Source organism: Vanessa tameamea, chromosome 22 (assembly GCF_037043105.1).
Source record: "Vanessa tameamea isolate UH-Manoa-2023 chromosome 22, ilVanTame1 primary haplotype, whole genome shotgun sequence".
In the NCBI taxonomy this organism is placed as follows: Eukaryota; Metazoa; Arthropoda; class Insecta; order Lepidoptera; family Nymphalidae; genus Vanessa; species Vanessa tameamea.
Genome location: NC_087330.1, coordinates 6,978,548 through 7,000,576, shown reverse-complemented (window position 1 = coordinate 7,000,576; position 22,029 = coordinate 6,978,548). Strand labels below are relative to the sequence as shown.

General features: G+C 30.8%; 1 protein-coding gene across 1 annotated transcript in view; it reads left to right on the top strand.

Annotated features, from left to right (window-relative positions):
• Positions 1-568: 568 nt before the first annotated feature.
• LOC113397635 (paired box protein Pax-6-like) overlaps positions 569-22,029 on the top strand; it is a 54,304-nt gene continuing 32,843 nt past the window's right edge. Inside the window, exons 1-4 of the mRNA XM_026636053.2 lie at positions 569-1,198; positions 8,670-8,787; positions 9,337-9,463; positions 12,860-13,040. Of these exons, the coding sequence (XP_026491838.1) occupies positions 8,703-8,787; positions 9,337-9,463; positions 12,860-13,040 (393 nt within the window). The 5' untranslated portion in view covers positions 569-1,198; positions 8,670-8,702. The remainder of the gene's footprint in view (positions 1,199-8,669; positions 8,788-9,336; positions 9,464-12,859; positions 13,041-22,029) is intronic.

The window sequence follows — 22,029 nt, the reverse complement described above, 5'->3', positions numbered from 1 at the left end:
AAATGGCTGACGCTCACGTGCTATTGGTCAAAGATAATGTTTGTGGACTATCAGTTTTGCGGGGGAGATAAACCAAAACTTAACCGCAAATGTTGACAGAAGCTTTTAAACAATAATGCACACAAAATACAACTCTATGTCATTGTGATAAAATACAAATTCATTTAATCTCTTATATTGCGTCTGGATGAAATCTGGATGATGAAGCGAGATGGAAAATCAATCGTCGAGTTTTTTATGGGTGTGAAAAAGAGAGATATCCTCTAAAGGGTTGCGTTACACTTTATAAGTAAAATGTTATGTTAATGTTTGCATACATTAAGCCTACGTTTTCTTTCTAATGAATATTAATTTAACAGTCGAATATAATTATCATGTCTGATAATTTAATAAAAAATGAGAAAAAAGTTATTAAGGAGTTTGTACTGTTTATTTAATTTGCTTCATTTTATATATTGGAAGTACAACGTTTGAATTAAAATAACTAAACTGTAAATTAAATATATCGATATCATTTATTTAATAAAGTTGCAATCCTTATAACGTTACAGTAATTGTATCTTCATAATACAAAAAATACACTTTAAAATATCGAAACAAATGAAACACGTCATTACCAAAACCAACTCCTTATTTTACGAAATAATTTTATTACAATAGATAAATTAAAACTGTCCAACTTCACCCCACCACTCGGGGATAAAAGAGGAATGGGCGGGGCAGAAATTAAAACTGAAACACGGATAAAAAGCTAGACGTCTCCCTCCCGCAAATGAGCAGTCCAAAGTGCAGTAAGCGGCTTACAATGGGAGTTGACACTCGATGTTATGGCTGTCTCTTTCTGTTTTTACTCCGTCAAATAGAGCTATCTCGTTAGCAGCCCTTCGTAGATATAAAGGTATAAGCGGAGTACAGTCAGTTCCACGTGAGACTGTATTTTGTAATCAGTGAAGTGGCGCCTTTATTCTGAAGCGCAGGCACAATGTTCGCGCGTTTGACAATTTGACATTTAGTTTGGCGGGAACACCGTTTCATGTTTTCAGATACGCAAAGGCTTAATCTTATACGGTTCGGTATTCTATAAGTGAGCTCTTTTGATATAATAGTTTTTAAGTGATGTTAGAAGCCAGTTGAAGATTGTTATAGTTATTGCATTTGCAATAACTTGGATCCTAGTTTATTTTAAAGCAATAATAAGGTAAGATAAAATTAATTTGTTATTTAAAATTTTTATTTTCTATTTCCCATAAAAACTAGCGGTCGCTGAAAAAAATAATGAAAAATGATTACACTAGAAATCAAATTTAAATTATGAATATACATATAATGACATATTAAGATTCATAAATGTATGCATTAAAAATATGTTTTTGGTTTAAGCAAATCGAATTAAGAAAATACATACGCCTAAAGTACTTCTCTTTACTTGTTTTAGTATATTTTTGGATTGTTGAGAAACTTCGGATAGTTTTACAGTCGTCTTTCGCCTTGGCTTCTCTTTAGCTGAAGTCAATTGTACTATATTACGTTTTCCTTTACTTTTATTGCTTATAACTTCATTGAATTCTGTGATCTTTTTGTCAGTAATTTGTCGAGTATTATTTATTTCCGTCGTGAAATCAATTCGGTTTGTTACATTTTCAAAAGTTATTTTTGCTAATTGCTCTTCAGTATTATGTGTATAATATTCTACTCTGAGAATACTTTTGTTTGTAGTTGTATCAACAACGCTCAATCCGTCCGTCGTCGCTAGATCGTTGTCCAAGGACTCATGATTATCTGAATATATTTCATGCAGCTGTTTTTTGGTTATATTAATTATTTTTTCTTTTTTTATATCATCATTATTGCTTATTGTCGATATAGGTTTTATCATGGAAGTATTAAATTCAGAAATAGTTGGTTGAACAGCGACTGTTTCTGAAACTGATTCCATTTCAGTAGTTTTAATATCTTCCGCATCGTGTATCTTTCTTGTAACTTTCATAGATTTTAGTTTATTGCCTATATTATACTTATCTAATTCAATAATAGTTGATTTTAAATTAATTGTATTCAAAACTGATATTATTTCTTTTACAGGCGCCTTTTCGTTTATTATATTATGCTTAGCAGTTTTAACATTAATTGTATTGATTACTTTAGTATATTTTATTTTACTATCCGATGTTGTCGTCATCTTTTTTGGATGAATATTTCGAGTAGATTTTATTTTTAATAACTTAATCTTTTGTTTTGTGGTCAATTCATTTCTTTGTAGCAACACTCGGTTAATTAAAACATTTTTAAATTCATCCAATGATAGATAAGCTTTTGGAATTTTTGATTCAACTGGATTATTTATGTATATCAAAGGGTCGGAGGCAGTTCTTAAATTTTCCTTAATCATAAGATTGTGCACTTTAAATCCATTAACATCTTTAAGTTTCTTAACATGTATTTCGTATTGCCTGTTATTCTTAAACAACCGACGCGATATGTTATATTTATCTAAAAAAAAACAAACCTTTAAGATTTTGGTAAGCAACATACACAAATTATTAAACGAAAAAACCGAAAAAGAGATTTTATAACAGTATTTTCTTATATTTTTATGTTCTTGTAGAAATAAATGAATTGTATAATTAATTTGTAATTTAAAAATATACTATCTGTAATTGCTTCTTTATATTTTAAATAAAGATCCGAAATAACATCTTCAGGCACTAAGTTAATTTTGTATTTATCACAGGATACATATAAAACCAAAAACGTTGAAAATATAATCGATTTGAAATTAAAAATCTCACGACAATAAAACATCTTTCGCATTACTTGGCATGTTTGTAAAACAAACAAGAAATTAACGATTTTACACTCTAATTGGCTTATGCATGCATGTGTGCGTTTTCATTTTATTGTTTGGAAATGCTTTTTCGTCCGTTTGATTACAAAAGTGATTGAAAGATTTTTAAATATAGAAAATTGTGTTTAAAAATCGATTCACAGAAAATTTTAAAATGAGTTGAATACAGTATAGGTACTAAATAGTTTCATTACGTGATATTATATAGGAATCTATATATAAGACTAACCGTCGGTTTTCCTTCAAATTAAATATTTAAAAAAGGTTTTATAATAAAATCAAATCGTCTTTTCGAATAAAATTCATTCACCAAAAGAAGTTGATTAACATTTATATGGATGTTAATTTTACGGCCTTTGTTAGAAAATTTCATTAAAAAAATACGGTCTTAGCATAGTCAAATAAATATAATTTGGCTCTCATTATTGCATGTTTCCATGCAATTTGTTTTTTTTTTAATATGAAGGTACCACCGTAATAATAATACATTATTTAGTATGCAGTATATTTTACGCTGAATAGTTTATTTGGAAGCCATTGTGCAATACAAAGTGTACCAATAATTAAAAAAAAACTTTGGCAGCATATGTCAAAAATTAATATTTTCTGAAAAAACAAATAAGTCAAAATTTTCTATTGATTTTAAATGACGTTAATATTTTCGCTGTAATGACAAACATCATTGTAAATAGTGAACATTAATACTTACATAATAAAATAATCTATATAAACGTGTTGCTACTTAATTTCTTAACGGTTCTTCTCCTTATGTCCTACATTCCAAACATTTTGATTTTGACCTTTGACCACCCACTTTGATTAAAAAAAAAGAAGATTATTGGTACTTACTGTTTATTTTGCTGCGTAGTGTATTTTATTGGTTATATAATATTATAAATTTCGATTTTATTTTTTTTAATATTTGACCTCGAAGTCTTACGAAGAACGGTTTCAATATGCTATATAACCTCGTTAATAGTAACCAGCAGTAACTAATTTGTTAAAATGTATTCATTTATATAATAAAACAGATGAATAATTTTAAAACACGGACACCGCAAGACACATAATGATTTTTAACTGTTAATTATGTAGTTTTATATTACCACAGAAAAAGAAAATTAAACTTACTTTTTTTACTTACAAAAAAAAACACATTATCCTTACAGCGGACTATTATACGAAATTATATATTTAAATACGTATATGTATATACATTCAACTTTATACATCTTACGAACTCCTCGCTCAATAATAATCTGAATTTTATATAATCTTGTACAGAACCCTTTTTTTAACATTAACATTAAATGCAAATTTTGTTTTCAAATTAAAAAATATCCAATATAACTTTATACAGACTACATTTCTAAATATATATCAAAATATAATTACAGACCATTTTAGACTATTGGTAACCTTTAAGTAGTCGGTTAATAAAAAACTCGACTACATTTAACCAATGAATAACAACCGTACCCAAGCACCGTGACAACCCATTATTAGGGTTCAGTGGTTACCAGGAACTCACGTAAATTCCGATCTCGTTTGTCCATCCGTCACTTTTAAACGTCATTTGAACATTCAAAGGTTTTAATTAATAGAATTGGTTGTTGGTATTTCTCATGATCACGTTAATATTAAATCAAAACATTTTGTCGCAGTAGTACTTTTAAATGATCGCAGTACGGAGGAAGAAATTAATGCAGTTAATCTTTAGAAAAAAGGTATGTTGTTCTAATTCGTAGTAGAGGTTGATGACGGATTGGGGATGTAAGGGATGCTAAATATGTACGCTGCAAATATCTATTGGCATTGGACTTTCGATCAAGTATCAATTTTCAGTCCAGATATTTAAAAAAAACACACACACACATCGCCAGCGATCGACTTTTCTTTTTAGGATTTAGTTTTTTTTATTCATTGGTATGATGGTAGTGGTTGAGAACACTGTAAACTATTTCGCTTGAATTAATTTTTAATTGCGTTGGTCTAGCGACTATAAATGGATACAGAACTTAGTCGGATTATGAGTGCAAAGGGATTGACAGAAGACCACCGTTTATACATATACTTTTTTACTGCGCAGTCTAGCCGCTGTTACCTCAACCGGTCAGAAGGACATCATCCTTTAAGAGTTATTAATATCTTGTATCTTGATACAGTGGTTTTTGCCCTTAATTAATGGTAATTCAGAGTACCTAATTGTCTCATTATTTTGATAAGTGAACAACTACATAAATACACTCATCAAACATTAAAAATTGGTAGCAATAATTGTTTTGTCTATATAAAATCGACAAAAGTGAATTTAGATTATATACTTTATAAGGTGATTGCAAGTTTCTTCAAATTTAATTTCGTCTGTTGCTGTTTAGGTGTGACTTTTCTTTACTTTATACTCGGCGGCCGGTGACGATACTTTTGTAATAGAACCTCTGCATCGATTTTGTGTTAGCGCCTAACTGTCAATACAAAAAACTAATTATCATCTAAACACATAATACCTACATAATATCCAAGAAGAGAGAAACCAATCCCAAATTATGGCATAAAGGGAAACGAATAATAATGCCACAGATATTTAAACTATTATTTTTTGATTATATAGTAACTGGTCACCACCATAGATATTGGCGTTTTAAGAAATTTAAACCTCTTATATAGTTAATGAGCCACCAACCTTGGGAGCTAAGATATTATGTCCATTGTGCCTGTAGTTACACTGGCTCGCTCAGTCTTTAAACTGGAACACAACAATATTAAGAACTGCTGTTTGGGTATATAATGTCTGATGAGTGGGTGGTGACTACCCATGCTGGTAAATTAAGTATTTAAATATGGGCTACTGATAGGTCACTCTATGACTGGGCACCAGGTTATACCGTGGAGGTCACTCGGTTTACAGCTCTATGATTTCAAATTATAATTTTCTAGATTCCAGTTTTCCAACCAGCGTAAAAAGCATTTTTACGTTTTCCGTTCAAGCTCGCAGAAAAGAAAACCAAGCGTTATTAGTCCTACCTGTCCGTTAATCTTGTTTTCAAGAGGAATTTTTTTTACTCTGCTCAAATTTTAAGGATCGTGCAAATTTACTACTATTGATTATTTAATGAAATAAGATTCAAATCGTTATTTTCCAAAATTAAACATGTTTCCATTAAGGGTATATCCTATGTCCGTGCTTTCTAGGAAAAGTACACCGTACGAGTCGCTAGTTCATTTTTACTAACGGAATTTTTTGGGCATTGCATAAAATTTAATATACAACATCTTTTTTGAAATACTTGGTTCTGACTCAACTGCTACACCGTTTGTTAAAGATGTAGGCTTCTTCTTTGGCTTTTGACACCTCTTCTGCAAGGTAAAACTTTGCTGTTACATTATGAATAAAAATCATAACTGGAATCTCCGGTGACTTCTCTTGTACTTAATTCGTATCATATATTTCATCTCATATCCAACCGTGAAGGATACCTCGTACACCAACCCGGTGAGGAGCAGTGTGGTGGAATAAGCTTTTTCTAGTTATTTTCTCCTTTTTAGTCCAAGTGCCATTCATCCAGGTGTGAAAGTTTAAGTACCAAATTCACTTTTAGAACATCTTTTTCGGGTCATCACTCTTATTTACAAAATTGGAAATTTACTATTTTTTTATCGAAAACAATTATTGCAGATTTCTGTTGTATGTCAAAAGAAGATTTATTAATAAAAAGTCTAAAATTAAACGACCCTTTTATTTCGAAATTTTAAACATTTAAATAGATCAACATTTGAGAAGTTCACAGAATTTCTACGCTCTTATTACGGTTTAGTAATCTTATATCTATAATACAAATCGTCAAGTATTACAGAAAATAAACGTGGAAATCAATAACATTTAAATGTATTATTAAAAATAGATATTGATTATCTACAAAATCTACAAACTATAATCAGAGGATATTCTCAAAGGCAAATTGAATATTTTTAGGATAAAATTTGGTGTGATGTGCATTATCTTATTTTATTCACAAATTTTTTGTAATACATATGCCACCACCAAACCACTAACATTTCTTACGTTATACTATAATTGAGTTTATAAACAACCTTTGTAAAAAAGGACGTTGATGTATCTTTTTGAGAAAAAACCGATACGACTTAGGAACCTTCAAGAAAAGAGCGTACTCTTTCCTGAAAGGCCGGCAACGCACCTGCAAGCCCCCCGGTGTTGCAGATGTCCATGGGCGGTGGTAGTCTCTTTCCATCGGGTGAGCCTCCTGCTCGTTTGCTACCTCTACTATAAAAAAAAAAAAGAAAAATAATCTTTGTCATTATTTAATAAGAAAGATACATAGTAATTGGTCATTGCAGTCACAGTAATATCTGCCGATTTTTTCTAATAGAGTTATGTCCGTTCAATTAAATTGTAATTAATAGAAGATTTTTTTTTAGTTGAATTGATTTCCCGTTTAAAATACTTATGTATATAGTTCAGCTTAAGTTCTCATCAGCCATTCACCAAATTTTTTTTTTCCATGTATACTTTACAAGCGCTTTTGAATAGTCATTTTAATTCTATAAAATGTAAGCTACTAGAAAGTATGTAGTTTACCTCAGTTTAAGGTCCTGTCGTGCGCCGAAACTCTTTGTGGTGTTTGTTAGATTTTCCGTACCATGGGATAATGTAAAGGAAAAAAACAGAGTGATCTATATACACATGTGCAATATCTCCCACCCAATTTACTGATCCTCGTAGAGAATGACCGACGTTGTTGTAATCGACGTTGTTGTAATCGACCAGGACGAAATCCACATCATCACGAAGTCAAAACTAGTTTGACCGATGAGGACTTCCGTACTTGACATTTAATACATAACAATTCTTCATTTGTTCCTTCATTTTACTGCTGCAAAAGTGCTAATCACAATAAAAATCATCTTTACCAAGAGACATAACATTTTAACGACTTGTAACGTCAGTCCAAACACTGCACCAATATTGCCGAAATTATTAAATTGAATCCGCTACACATATATCGTTGTATGTGGTCCGCTTAGCGATGTGTTAGTCGCTGGCTCAGCCTTGACCCCTTTGACTATTGTCAGGTTTATATTTACAGGCTTTACGGCTATTAGAGCGATAAAAGGCATTACTAATAATTGGAAAAAATATGTGAAATGTTAATGAGCTAGCTAAATTGAGTTTTGTTGACTTCGTTTAGCTTAAATAATTTAATAATTACACAGGAAAACTAAAACATAACGAGACAGGCTAATCTTAATTGGAGTTACCCTGTACATCGTTTACTGCCATTGGTCTAGTTCCATCAGATCCCAAGGTTCTGGGTTGAAACCTCAGATCGGCCGAAAAGTTATTGGATTTTATGTCGATAAATTCTCGTTAACAGCCCAGAATCTGGAAGTTGGGAGTGTGTACTACCGTGCCTGAAAACATGTAAAATCATCGGTGCTGTGCCTGAACTATTTCCAGACGAGTCAGATTTGCTATTTCATCCCTTACTCTCAGGGAATAGAAAGTCCATCTGTAGTTTGCACACACACACACTATAATATGACCTACGTAGTTAGGTCTCCCTTAAGATTGCTTGCAGCGGCCGAAATTGTTCAGGATCAAATCATCATCACACCATATACACGAAGCTATATATAAAAAAAATATATATATCCTGTTTAGTTTTGTATATTTACATTAAATATAAAGCTTCTACAAATTCAAGATATAGATTATACAGAAAAAATCGGTATGAAACTGACTCACTTGCCGTTGGAATCGACTGTATCTACATTACTTTAACAATTAATATCGTTGTAATTTTAGGTCACCACCATAGAAGAGTACGGGGTGTACACGATGCTGCCGGCGCAGCAACTAGCGCCGATAAGCCCGTGGCCACCCGACGCGATGCTGGACCGCATGGACGACTTGGCGCACAAAGGTAAAGGTAATGGTGACCACCATTTACATTGTCGTTTTAACTTATTTATCTGTTCAAATTGAGAAAGGAATCCGCTTTTATTTATCAAAATTTTCATATTAAAACCTACAGTTTAACGTCTCTTATGATTGATACATTTTTTAAATATAATACGTTCGACATTTGACTACTGAGTTGATTTGGTTATCATTTAAATTTTAACAAAAACAAGAACTCGTTTCAAAATAATGGGGAGAAATTCGGACTTTGTTTAATAAACATAACTTCAGGATAGATTGACTTATTATAAAAAGTGTCAAAATATAATTTTAATAATTATTCTATATATAATGTTTGTACATTATATATAGTCACTATGAATTTACTCCATTTATTTTATTCAGTACACCTGCACCACAAGCATCTTGTGTTGTCTAAAGCTTCCATAAAATCCCTGTGACGTGTCACCTGTACTAGTCTGTCATACGTATAAACGTGATTAATTGGAGTAAGCAGGCTTGTGGTGAACAGGGCACAGCGGTGTTAACCAGCTCGGCGGCGTGTTTGTAGGAGGCAGACCATTGCCCGACTCCACGAGGCAGAAGATCGTGGAGCTCGCACACTCGGGAGCAAGGCCCTGCGACATTAGCCGTATCCTGCAGGTCTCCAACGGCTGCGTGTCGAAGATACTTGGCAGGTTAGTTCGAATTCAAGTCTTAGTTTACGGTAAAGGATATTAAAAATTCTTCGTGTGAAATCATAGTTGTACCTATTGCTGAGTTACAATCTTCAAATATAAAGTAGGAGCCCGTAACCCAATTTTAGGCAAGGATAGTAGAACTTAGTCTACCATACTACTGTAGTGTGATTTATTACTTACACAAGCCATTTACTCTCAATGTTTTACTCCACAGCTGAGCATTACATGAGATTTTAAATACAAATTAAGTAGGTACTTCTTATTTTAAAGGGCAGTGATGCCTGGGTTTGAACACGCATCTTGTTAAATTCAGCGGATTCTATCCCCTGGGCAATATCAAAACATTTCAACAGTCTTTATAACATGGATATTACAACTGCTAAATAAAAATACAATTTTTGGATGAATAATATAAAAGTCGACTAATTCACTTGATATATAAATATAAATCTAAAATTTTTATTTTAAGGCATTAAAGAAACATAGATTTTTATTTTTTTTTTATAATAAATGATTTTCCAATTACGTAATAAAGTAAATACTAAAACAATTATAATGAGACGCTACGATCTTCTAAAAGGCCATACTCAAATTATCGCCTTTTTTATTCAGTTTTCAAGAAATAAGAAAGATACGAAGATAATTTTTCCTATAAAATATATGAGAAAAATAAATGTGACTTAGATACCTATCATCCCATATTCTCGTCTGTATTAGACCCCACACATTGTCAGAGATTCCAATAAAGCCAAAGTTATGATAAAATTATTCAGAAAAAAAACGAATAGCGGACTGGTGGATTTGAACGAATATTTTTTTCGTCCATAAACGAACGTCACGTCTCTTTGTAATAAGAGAATAATAAATAACTTGGCTTCTTTGGAACATAATCAAGGTCTCATTAGGTAGTTAAAGTGTTCTCATTATGTACAAAATACATAATTCCTCGTTTGGAATTGTAATGCCCAGTATATAAAACAAGTAAGGAAATAGATCACCTTGTAAATCTTACCATGCTAGAAAAAAATTGCTGGTAATAAATTTGGACTGTATACCAACACTATTCCAGGGTGGTATACGCTGGTGGAATATATATTTGTCACAATACATGTAGCAAAAAATCATCAAATCGATGCTGGTTCTAAACGTAGCGCCGACTGAAGAAACCCGACAATAACCTAACATAATTTGTCCTTAACCGCCGAGTATAAAATAAATATCAAAAACATTTTAGTTTGTTTATAAAATATTTAAGCAATCAGAAAATATTTAACCTTACGTCCATGGTACAATAAGAAGCAGAGAAGTATTGATCTAGTCCAAACCGCAATTGTCATAATACATAACCAACTATGGCATTATGTTACATGAAACCATCCCAAAAATGCCGTTGAAACGAACACCATATCTAACTGGCTGTGACCACAGAAATGTACTTGTGTGGTCACACCTAGCACTAGTGAAATAACCTTGCCAAATTAAAAAGACCTCAGATTGGATGGAAGTGGTTAAACAAATACGGGCTTCTAATATTGGTAATGCTATTAACAGCCAAGGTGACTGCGAAGGTTGGTTAAGAGATGTAATTTGAGAAATACTATTTCACGTGCATTGAATGTAGATTTTTTTTTGTTTATTTTGCTTGAGGTTAGACGTATTATAATAATACAGAAATAAATTGAAATTAAAAAAATATAAATATATTTCTTACGTTTGCGTTATTTACTGTAAATATTTTATGTAATATATCCTTTATATTAAACGTAACAAAATATATTTTAACATTACTCGAATTCAATTATTATTGATTATTTTTAGTGGTTAATTTAATAAGAAGAGTCGACAAATGATGTTTATCGAAGTTTATCAATAAACAAAATTGTAAAATATTGTAAAAATTTGTTATACATTTTAATAGTTAGATAGAATTTCTGGATCCTATCAAAGATCGTGTGTTCGAATTCAAACAAGCACCCCTTAATTATCATATTTTTAATTCGTGTTTATAATTATAAATTTAAATACGAAAAGTTTTTCGTCTCGTCTTCAGCGGTGATCAAGCCGTATGAAATTCTGCAATACAATAATCTCTAGGAGAGAATATTAACATCCAACAGTGAGGCATTTAAGGGCGGTTACTTTACAAATTTTACTAGACAATTTATAAGAAAAACGAACCTAATATAATATGACACATGAACTTGGGATTAGTGTTAGATAATATTACTATATTATTAGTTACAAGTAGTATAAAATGCCTGACAGCTGGCCGGCAAGGCGAATAAAAGTACAAACCAGGTATCGAACCTGATACCCGGGAACTTGACACCACGGTGCCCCACGCGCGATGGTATCACCGTAGGTGACAGTTTGCGCAAGAAGGTTTAGAATTCGTTTTAATTAATTAACAAAAAAATACTTAATTAATTTTAAGATAAAATAAAATATAATATGATTCAGATTTTTACTGGAATTTTCTTTTGTATAATTGTACGTGGCTACTTTCCTCTTGTCTATGTAAAGTATTTTTTCCTTCTTGGGCTGCTGAAAGAAATTATCAAGGAATAAGCATGCCTTTATACTTAGTTTTCTAAAGTCGTCTCTTTATCTAATTTGCTTCTGGTATTACATGTTGTTCAATAAGAAATGAAGTTGAAAATAAAAATACTTCGAAATTGATTGAAATTCACATTAAGTGCCAATTATATACAGAACTGATAATATTAATTAATTATGTTTTAAAATCATTATTATATATTTATTATCATATCTATGAGTGACTTGCGTGGATGTTCGTTCTATTCGTAGTTTGTCATCTTCGAAGAGGAGCTGAGACGTAGGTATTATACGTATATTATAATAGAAAATAACAAGTAACGTTATCTACTCTTTTAATTATCACCACAGACTTTAAATTTCGTAAAAGTTACAGGAATGACGAGAGAAAATTCGTATAAACTACCCTGATACATTTATTAGTTTCTTTAACTTTGTACGACACTAATAGACAAGACTAAATTAATAAATAAATCCTATTATTAATTAAAATAATACTTTTTAGAAAAACGCCTGGATTTATGGCTCGGGTTCCATCACAGGACGCTAATTATTGTGAAAAACAGCGTTGTATATCTGCTTATTTAAAAAGAGTAACTATGTTTCTTGCCGTTTCTCTTCACTGGAGGCTGCTTTCCGAAACGGTGGTAGTGTTTAAATATGGACGATTCAAAAACGCTTCATTGTGAAGTTTACTTGAATAAAATTGGTTTGATTTATGTATGTCATGTATGTAATATAAAAAATGATTATATTGCAATTTATTTTTGAACTATAATTTTCTAGTGTTCAACCAAATTGGTTTTCTAATAATATTAATTTGATTGTACGTATTAGGTATTATGAAACGGGTTCGATCCGACCTCGGGCAATAGGCGGTTCGAAGCCACGAGTGGCCACAGCGGAGGTGGTGAGCAAGATAGCCCAATACAAGCGAGAGTGCCCGTCTATCTTCGCGTGGGAGATCAGAGACCGTCTTCTAAGCGAAGGAGTCTGCACTTCGGATAACATTCCAAGCGTGAGTACACTTATATGTTTTTAAACTGTTACAATGACCTCGACCTTCGACGTATAAAGAGTGACAGTTAGCAAACCCTGTTAACTTCAAAACTCGACGGATAACTTTTTTTATTGGCCCAGGCTTGAACTCACGACCTTGCAGTCCTAAAATCTAGCTACTAAACCAATATTAAAAATGCAAATAAGACATATGGTGAGCTAAACAGAAACTAATTTCACATTACACATACTTTGAGCTATTCATAGTTACTCTGTAATTAAAAGTGTTGGTAGAGTCACAGTGTTTTGTTAGTACCGATTTTATTTTTGATTCATAGTTTTATTACGTCATTGTTTTTTCGATTGAATACAAAGTAAATTAAGATTAATCTATTTCGCGAACATAACACCAATGCTGTACACATTTTTACCAATATAATATAAAGTAGTAAAATATATTTCAGATAAAAAAGTTTATAAAAAAATAGATATCTTTCCTTGTCTTAAAATTTTCACGAAATATGAACCCGAAGATTTTACGGCAACGCCTTTCTTGAGTACTAAAAACGAAAGGGCATCAAAAAACACAATGGTGTCGTATAACGGTAGCTATAGTTCGATTATATACAGGGTGCTATAACGCCTTATCTTCCCCAGCACTATACAGGACTCCCCTTTCCTTTCCCCTTCTCCTCCCCCTACCGTGGCAAAACAATATGACGTTATAGCTTTTTTCTTCATCTTTCCTTTTTTTTGAATACGAAGCCGCTCCCTTCTGGGACTTGGACGATATGACGTACTCGTATATAGGATGCTTTTACACATATTTTAAAGATGAGTATCGTAGTATCGTATATACTATAGTAATATGAGATTAACATACTTCTTTTCTTCCGTAAATGTATACCGCGTAACATAATTAAAAATAAGTATGAAAATAAACATTTTATTCGTTTTTTACAGTATTTAAGATAAAAAAACTTTAGTATCCGTCTTTATGATTCAACTCTTTAACGTTATGTGTAATGTAGCGAAAAAAACTCCTAAAAAGCTATGAATACGAAAATATCATTGTGATAATGTCTACTTTTAACGACTAGAGAATTCTTAAACATCCTTTACGACAAAAATGTTCCCTCCGGTACTTAACATAAATTAATTAAGGATTTTGCGCCATCACCCTGTTGCTGACGGCTTAGAAAAAGAACCGACTTTGAATAGCACCAAGATCGAGAAAAACATAATATCGAAGGTATGTCGAAAAAAAAGGACAAAGATATGATTTTTTAATGAGTGCGAAAGAGTTGGTTGTCTATCTTTTTTCCACCGTCTGAGAGGGAGCGATTTTGACACGGTATGAATAAAGAAAATATGAAGGTTTTGTTGCCGTAAAAATTCCAGTACAGGGGATAAAGTCTTTAAGTTATCTGCGAGGGAACCGTTAAGGGTGGTTCTGGAGACAGGTACAGTCGGAAACAAAATATTACGTAGTACGATCAGTTTTTTTAATATGGAAATCTTAATAGTAATTCTTAATATTTATTCTTAATTGATGTGTTTATTTTATATTTATAATACGACGTTAAATAAAATTATGAAAATATGAATTCATCCTTGGACCTCAAATAAGATTATAACACTAACTTTTATAATATATATACATATTTATTTTGTATATAACTTACTAGATGTTAATTATTTTGGGCTGAATGTGAGTTTGCCGAAAGCCACGAAAGGAAAAATGACAGTGTCAGTCAGCGAAATTATTTTAAACTGAAAAAAAACACAAAAATAAAAAAGTTTTCATATCTTCTATTATACATGCATATATATGTATATTTAGATTATCTATACACTTGAGAATCATATATGACAGAAAAATCCACTTGTCACATTTGAAATAGGTGCAGTAAGAAAATCTACACTAATAATAAAGCGAAATTATATCTGTTCCCTCTCCTCGCTTAAACCGCTGAACAGATTTAGATGAAATTTCGTAAGGAGATAGTTTGAGATCCGGGGAAAGACATAGACTAATAGACTCCTCGAGTGGATAAAACGGGGGTCAACGGTTTCTGTGCCACAGGTAAAATTTCATAAATTACGCGCGGTTAAAGCGGCAGATTCAACTTGTAACGGAATAAAACTGTTAGGATGAGAAGAAAAAAGCCTTGACTTTCGTTTGTCGACTAAATCCGATAAAAACATACATTTTTAATTCCACCTGTACACTTTCACATACCGAATATATACATATTATACAAAGTAATCCGTTGTTTAGGTACTTCAGTTCGAGAGTGCTTAAAGGTGGAATATATTAATATTAACCATCGATCCGATACGAGTTCACGTCGAATTTTGTTAAGTTACCGTAAATAATATTTGATGTTTAAATTTATGTATACCCTCATTCGCTTATGAACATCGGAAAATTATTTCATACGACAAGGATTATCTAAAGGTGATTGTACACTTGTTAGGCGAATAGCACTTGTGTCGTTACGAAATAATTCTTTAAAAATATTATAATGAACCATTGTTGACTTATAGGTCTTCAATATTTTTCTGAACTTTGAGCAGGACTTGGTGTAAAGGTAAAGGAGATATGTGTTTTTATATACTTAATTTTATTGAACAGTGATAAGAACATTTCGTTTTTTAAACAATCTCTCTTGTATGTACAAATGATAATTATTTGTTATCATCAACATAAATTTAAATTTTAATATTTCTTTTTGAAGTTAGAAAAACAAAATTATATTTATTATTATTTTGATTTAATTTTTTATTGATTGACAAAAAGTTGCCACCGGTCAAACAAAATATGTGTTGTGTTTTGATCCTTGTCGGTATGTCATTATTCCAGACCCACGCAAACTAATCGCATTCGTTTTGTTTGCCAATGTATACAAGACTTAATAATTTCTAAATATCAAAGGATAACTTAAGATGATGACGAAAAATTCATATGAATTATTAAGCTTTTATAAATTGTTTTTATATTTTTATATATTATAGAATAATAAAGGACTTTCTTAATGACGTCAATTTAATTGAAGGCAATCCCGTCTTGGTAGGAACTCATCATATATTCTACCGCCAGCAATAAGTATTGTTGTGTTCAAACTTAAAGGCTCAGTGAGCCAGTGTAACTTCAACACAAGGGACTTAATCACATCTCAGTTCCCAGGGTTGGTTATGATGAATATTCTTTTCAGTACCAGTGTCTATTTGCAGTTCTATTTGCAGTTCGCTTATGGATTCTACAAAAAATAATTATAAGCCTTATTCATTATTATTAACAATGACAAAAAACAACAATCATTCCATAATTACACTCTTATTGATCTAAAATTGACTAAATCAATAAAATAAAATAACACTTCAAATCACTCCGTTTGATCTTCAAACAATATAATTATGAAGTATAAATTAATTTGCGTTATCGCCCCCTCAAATAATAATAAAATATATATATATATTACAAACTGAAATAAACATAAAAATTATAATTTTAATAGCAATTTTCTCTGTCTTACATTCTGATTATTACTAAAATTAAACAACAAATATTATATATCTTAAATTAGACAAATAAGGACATTACCGATTTGAATTCTCCCAATTCCGGTCCAATTATGTTTGTTAGAGAATCACACGAAAAAACCAATTTTGTTTTCAACGACTCAAAAATCGACATTCCAATAATCTGATAATTCAGGTGAACATTTTTCTGTATTCCTTCCTTTTAGTTTTATATTTTGCCATCCATACTTTAAATATTCACCGGGAACCATAATACAATCAGTAGTTTAACAGCAAACATGATGTCACTAAGCCTTTAGTAAAGGCCCTTCGCTCTAACGAAGCCAAAAAAATCGGCCCCGTTTAAACTCAATTTTCAGCCAATGAAAAATGTGATTAACGGTCATAATTATAGGGTTACATTTTAATTGATATAGTCATGGACTAGGGTTGTCACATGGTATCGCATGTTCCCGTAGCAAATCACTTCCGGGCCACTAAATGCAGGCCAAATTAATGCGTTTAGCACGCTCCCGGCATGGGGATGACAACTTTATTTTATTATATAGCTATATTTTCTTGTCACTTCGCCATCAGCCGTTGCAAATTTTTTGTTTGTTATATTGTAACCCTTATCGGCAATTTATATCAATAACGCTCGTGATATTGATATGTGGATATATTATTAGAAATTTATAATATGGATTACATATTTTTAATTACAGCTATATTGATTCATTTGGAAAATATGTAAAGTGTAATTGATACTTTAAAATGCAAAATTATGGGAAAGAAGAACAGAATGACTTAGATTTTTTATCATTCTTATCATCGTTCATACAAAACAGAACGTACAGTTTGTAGAAATATACGAGTTTAAATGGTTTGTTGTATAATAAGGTTTTCGAAATATGTCAGTTGCAACATACATATTATAGATAGATACCCCCCATAATGTGCTATTCATGTTTCATGGATCAATCAAGTAATTTTCGTAGCGTACACACAAACAAACAATATATGTTACAAATTTTAAAATTCTTTATTATGTTGTAAACAACTACAAAAATTCTTTATTATATTGAAAATTGTAAGCTACTACAAAATTTGACTAAAAGTACCCGCTGAATTTCTTACGCCAGTTCTTCTCAAGTCAGAGTGTTTTCTTCATCGAACTGGTCGTAGTTATTACTTTTACTACCATAAAGCAATAATATTTGAAGCGTACGTATATACATAAACATGCGTAACTCGAAGTTAAAGTCAAACTATTTATTTAATATAAAAACAAATACACTTGGCATTTGACTAAGAAAATCATCTCTTGAGAAAATCCTATGAGAGTGTTTTTACGAGGTGTTTATTAAGCCAAAGACAAACTAATATGTTTTTCATATCGTTTTATAATAAATTATTAAAATTGACTATAGTTTTTTTATTGAGACTAACAGAAATATCGTCCTACATTAGATTTTCTCGAGAAAAATTACCAAATATTGTACGAAAACAAAAAAATTTTAACTTCACGCTTATATCATCTAAATAATTCGCTCACTAACGATTTATTAAAAGAGTTTTAAATTTAATAATTGGCAAAAATATCTACGGGTTTTTTATAAAATTAGATGTGGTCTATAGTAGGATATATTATCAAATAATTATTAAAGATAATGAAATTATTTAGTGGTAAATATCAAATCATCACCAACCAACCATATTTCACCTAAACATCCCATATATCCCACGTTATTGCCTATCATCGGTCCAATGAATATCTCATACAGAACACTGATTTAAAATATCATTAAAGCATATCTAAGATCTCACAGGGCTATCGCAACAAATTGTAACAAAGGCCTCAGAAAAGGAGATTATCGAAAATGGCACGTGGCTGACACGCGACTGGCTCGCGTCCGATGTATGGACCTAATATTGTCATACATTCAAAATGTAACTACACCGCACCGTGATATGATTGCTTTTAGTTTAACACATCGGATAAAGATTTATTGATTTTAACTGAAGCTAAAATAGATTTTATTTTAAATGCAATAAAGTTCAATACGGATACAAAAAAATATAGTTAAAGTTATTTAAAACTAAGAAGTGTCGGAGGGAAATTAATACCACAATCGCTGGATTTAAAGCTTATAGTGGAGTTGAGTACGTAATGACATGAACAAATAAATATGTATTGCTACAGTTGTGTTGTCACGTTTGTTTGTTGGGATGTCACACGCAAGTATCCCTGCGGGGCAAGCGGGAGCTGCCGGTGACTTTGTTATAATATCACGAGTTTATGACGATTACGTGCCTTTTGGAATAAGACTACAACTTTTAAGAAAAACTCGATCATCGAAAACTTTTTTGAATTGTTTATCTGTGACGAAAATTCTGATCAGTTTGAAGTTAATCGATACAGACATTTTCTATATTTTAGTAATAAGTACAAAGAATCATAAAATAAAATTAGTATAGTAGGCGATTATTACAATTTCCTTCACAGCGATTTTAAGACGTCGTTATTCGAAAATCGATTTTTTTAATAATTGTTGTGATCCCCAATGCTTTTCTGACAATAGCAAAACTTGACAATATTCAAAATGACTTAATGATACGCAATGGTTAAGCAAATATCCTTAAATATGTCGTCCATTGAAGTCAATATCGCATAAAAGTTGCTTACATTTTACGATCGATTTCTCCATCGAGTTTCAATAGTTCCACTGCAATTTATTTTCAAACATTATAATATAAACGCTTACTATAAAGCATTAATTACAACACAATAATTTCTGTCTTATTTTCCAAAAATATCTAATTTCATCTTTTCTTTTATTGATATATCTTATAAAAAATAGATCTCTGCAAGTATATTATCGTAAAGGTCGGACGCCAACAATCTGCGGTTTTGTCTTGGCAAATTGTTTGTGGCCTTTTGCGGACAACCCTACATTACGAACTGTGTATTTATATATATATATAAATGTAAATGCGTATAAAATGTTTATATCACAACTATTTACACGTGAAATGTCACATTATATTGTATTTAATATAATTACATGTCTTACACATATTGCAATTATATTCATATTCTAGAAATATCTAATATTTTCAATAATATTTAATCTTTGAAACATGTAATCATACATAACTTAATATTAAATGTCACTTTATAAACAGACGTGTACTCAACGCTAACGTGATCTGATCAGCTTGCAACAGCTAGGGTACTCTAGCAAGCAATTACCTACTTAGATAAAAAAGTGTACTCAATAAGTGAGAATAAAAATTGATCATTTCCTTCTGAATTATTCGTGTAATATTTACATATTTGCTAGTGCATACAAATAACGATCTAAGACATTATTGTTATTTAAGTAAAAATTATCTTGACATACAACACCGTAGTGTGATGATGAGATGCGTACATCTCAGTCGTGTTACGTAAACGTTCAATAAAATATAAATCACTTTATTTTAATAAAATATGTAAGCATCATTTCATTTACGTCATTTTATTAGTATTCACTGAGACTGTTTCATTACGGAATATGTAATTTGACGATATTAACTGTATCTGTCTACAGTTCTAAATGGCTTTTATGAGTCAACTTGAATAAAGAGTAGTTTGATTTTAATATTATATACGAGTAATATTTTCACCAGTGAACTCGAATAAGCCTCGTCTAACAATAAAATTTAATATGATCTAAATTCCCCACACATAATAACTTAATTACAAGGTAAGATGCAATAGGGGTTAGCGACACGTTTACTAACCGTCGGACGCTCCGCCCACAATACTTATAACTATAATTATCTATTTTATTGGATATCAGACAACATGATATCCCAACGTGTAAATAAAGGCAAAAGTAAAAAAAAAACAACTTTATAATTTTTTTTTAAGAATATTTTGATCGAATGAAACGAATAAAATTGTATATTATAGATTGTATTGTTACAAGAACTAAAAATATCTTTGCAAAATTTTAGCTCAATCAAGTTGGAACGGCAATAAAATATCACATACATTTAGTTGGATGTTATTTAAATAAATAAAAATATTTATTCGAAATTGAATACTAAATAGCTGTATAAAACTTTAGGTGTATCTTCAGAAATTGCAAAGTAATTTATTTATTAAAAATAAATATTGTTTTAAATAAACTCTTTGAATACAAATGCAAAATATATACTCAAGTCTATGAAAAAGATTTATAAAAAAGTACTTAAATAAGCCTCGCAATTCACTTATCAATCACTTAAGGTCAAGGAACTCAATAACTAAATCTCCATTTAAAAATATTATCACTAACTAGCAGCTCTACATTATTGATACTGCAAAATGATTCCTAATACTAATAGGTTTAGGATCGAACATTTCTTAAAATAATGGCTAATCCTTATTGAACTTAGATCGCACTCAATGTTATTCTAAAATGATATTTATTGTTATGAGTATAAGAGCTAATATAAGCGAGAAGATGTCGGTACGTATTGCGTTGCTTTTAAAGGCGAGAATGCAATATATACTTTTGGATGATCGGATGAGGGGATGAAACGATGCGAGATAAGTATGGCACAGGCACGTGCGAGTTAGAAACATGCAATTTTTGTATTCTACCCCCTTATTATTATTGACTTGAGCATGTTTTAATATTTCTCAAGTGTTTTATTGGCATTTTGATACTTTTTATTGTGTATTTTATAAATATCGTTTGAACAAATTTACTTGTATATTATAAAATTTATATAGATTTTAGAAGTCATTTTTGACTAATTTCTTAGCGTTATATATATTTTGTTTGTATTTTTTGTTTCTATATAATAATACATATGATTAACATTGATAATAGAGATAATTCGACTGTATTATCTGCTAAATTTCACAACAAAAAAAGCTCTTTACGGTTTAACTACACTTTTCAGTATAATCAATGACTATTAAGATTGTATTTTTTTTTATTTCTCAATGATGTTTTTTGATTTTTTTTATAAATAGAATATCCATGAGTCAACAGTTTCGTTGTCAATTTTTCAATTAACTAGACTTCTCTGTCAAAAGCATATATAATGTTATAAATTTGTGTCACTAAGAAGTTATTGTACTTTATATCATCTAACACAGCTTACGACTTTATTTTTGTTCCTTGTATTAATATAACAGCGTCATAAAATTTAGAACATAAGACTAACTAAACTTACTTCTAATATTAAAGATATCAAAATTGTATAAACAAATAAATATTTTATATTAAATAAAATTATATAGACATCCGTAGCCAGTGAAGGGATTGTGTATATTAACGCTTAATCCTACCGTTCTGCCCACTCCTCTTCAAATAATGCCACTCGAATCTGATCCCACAAGTACAGACAGCACAAAAATATTGTGGTCAGCATCCATGAACGAATATATTTTAATAAAATTCTGTTTAAGGTTTCAAATATTTGTTATGTCGCATTTCGGCTCT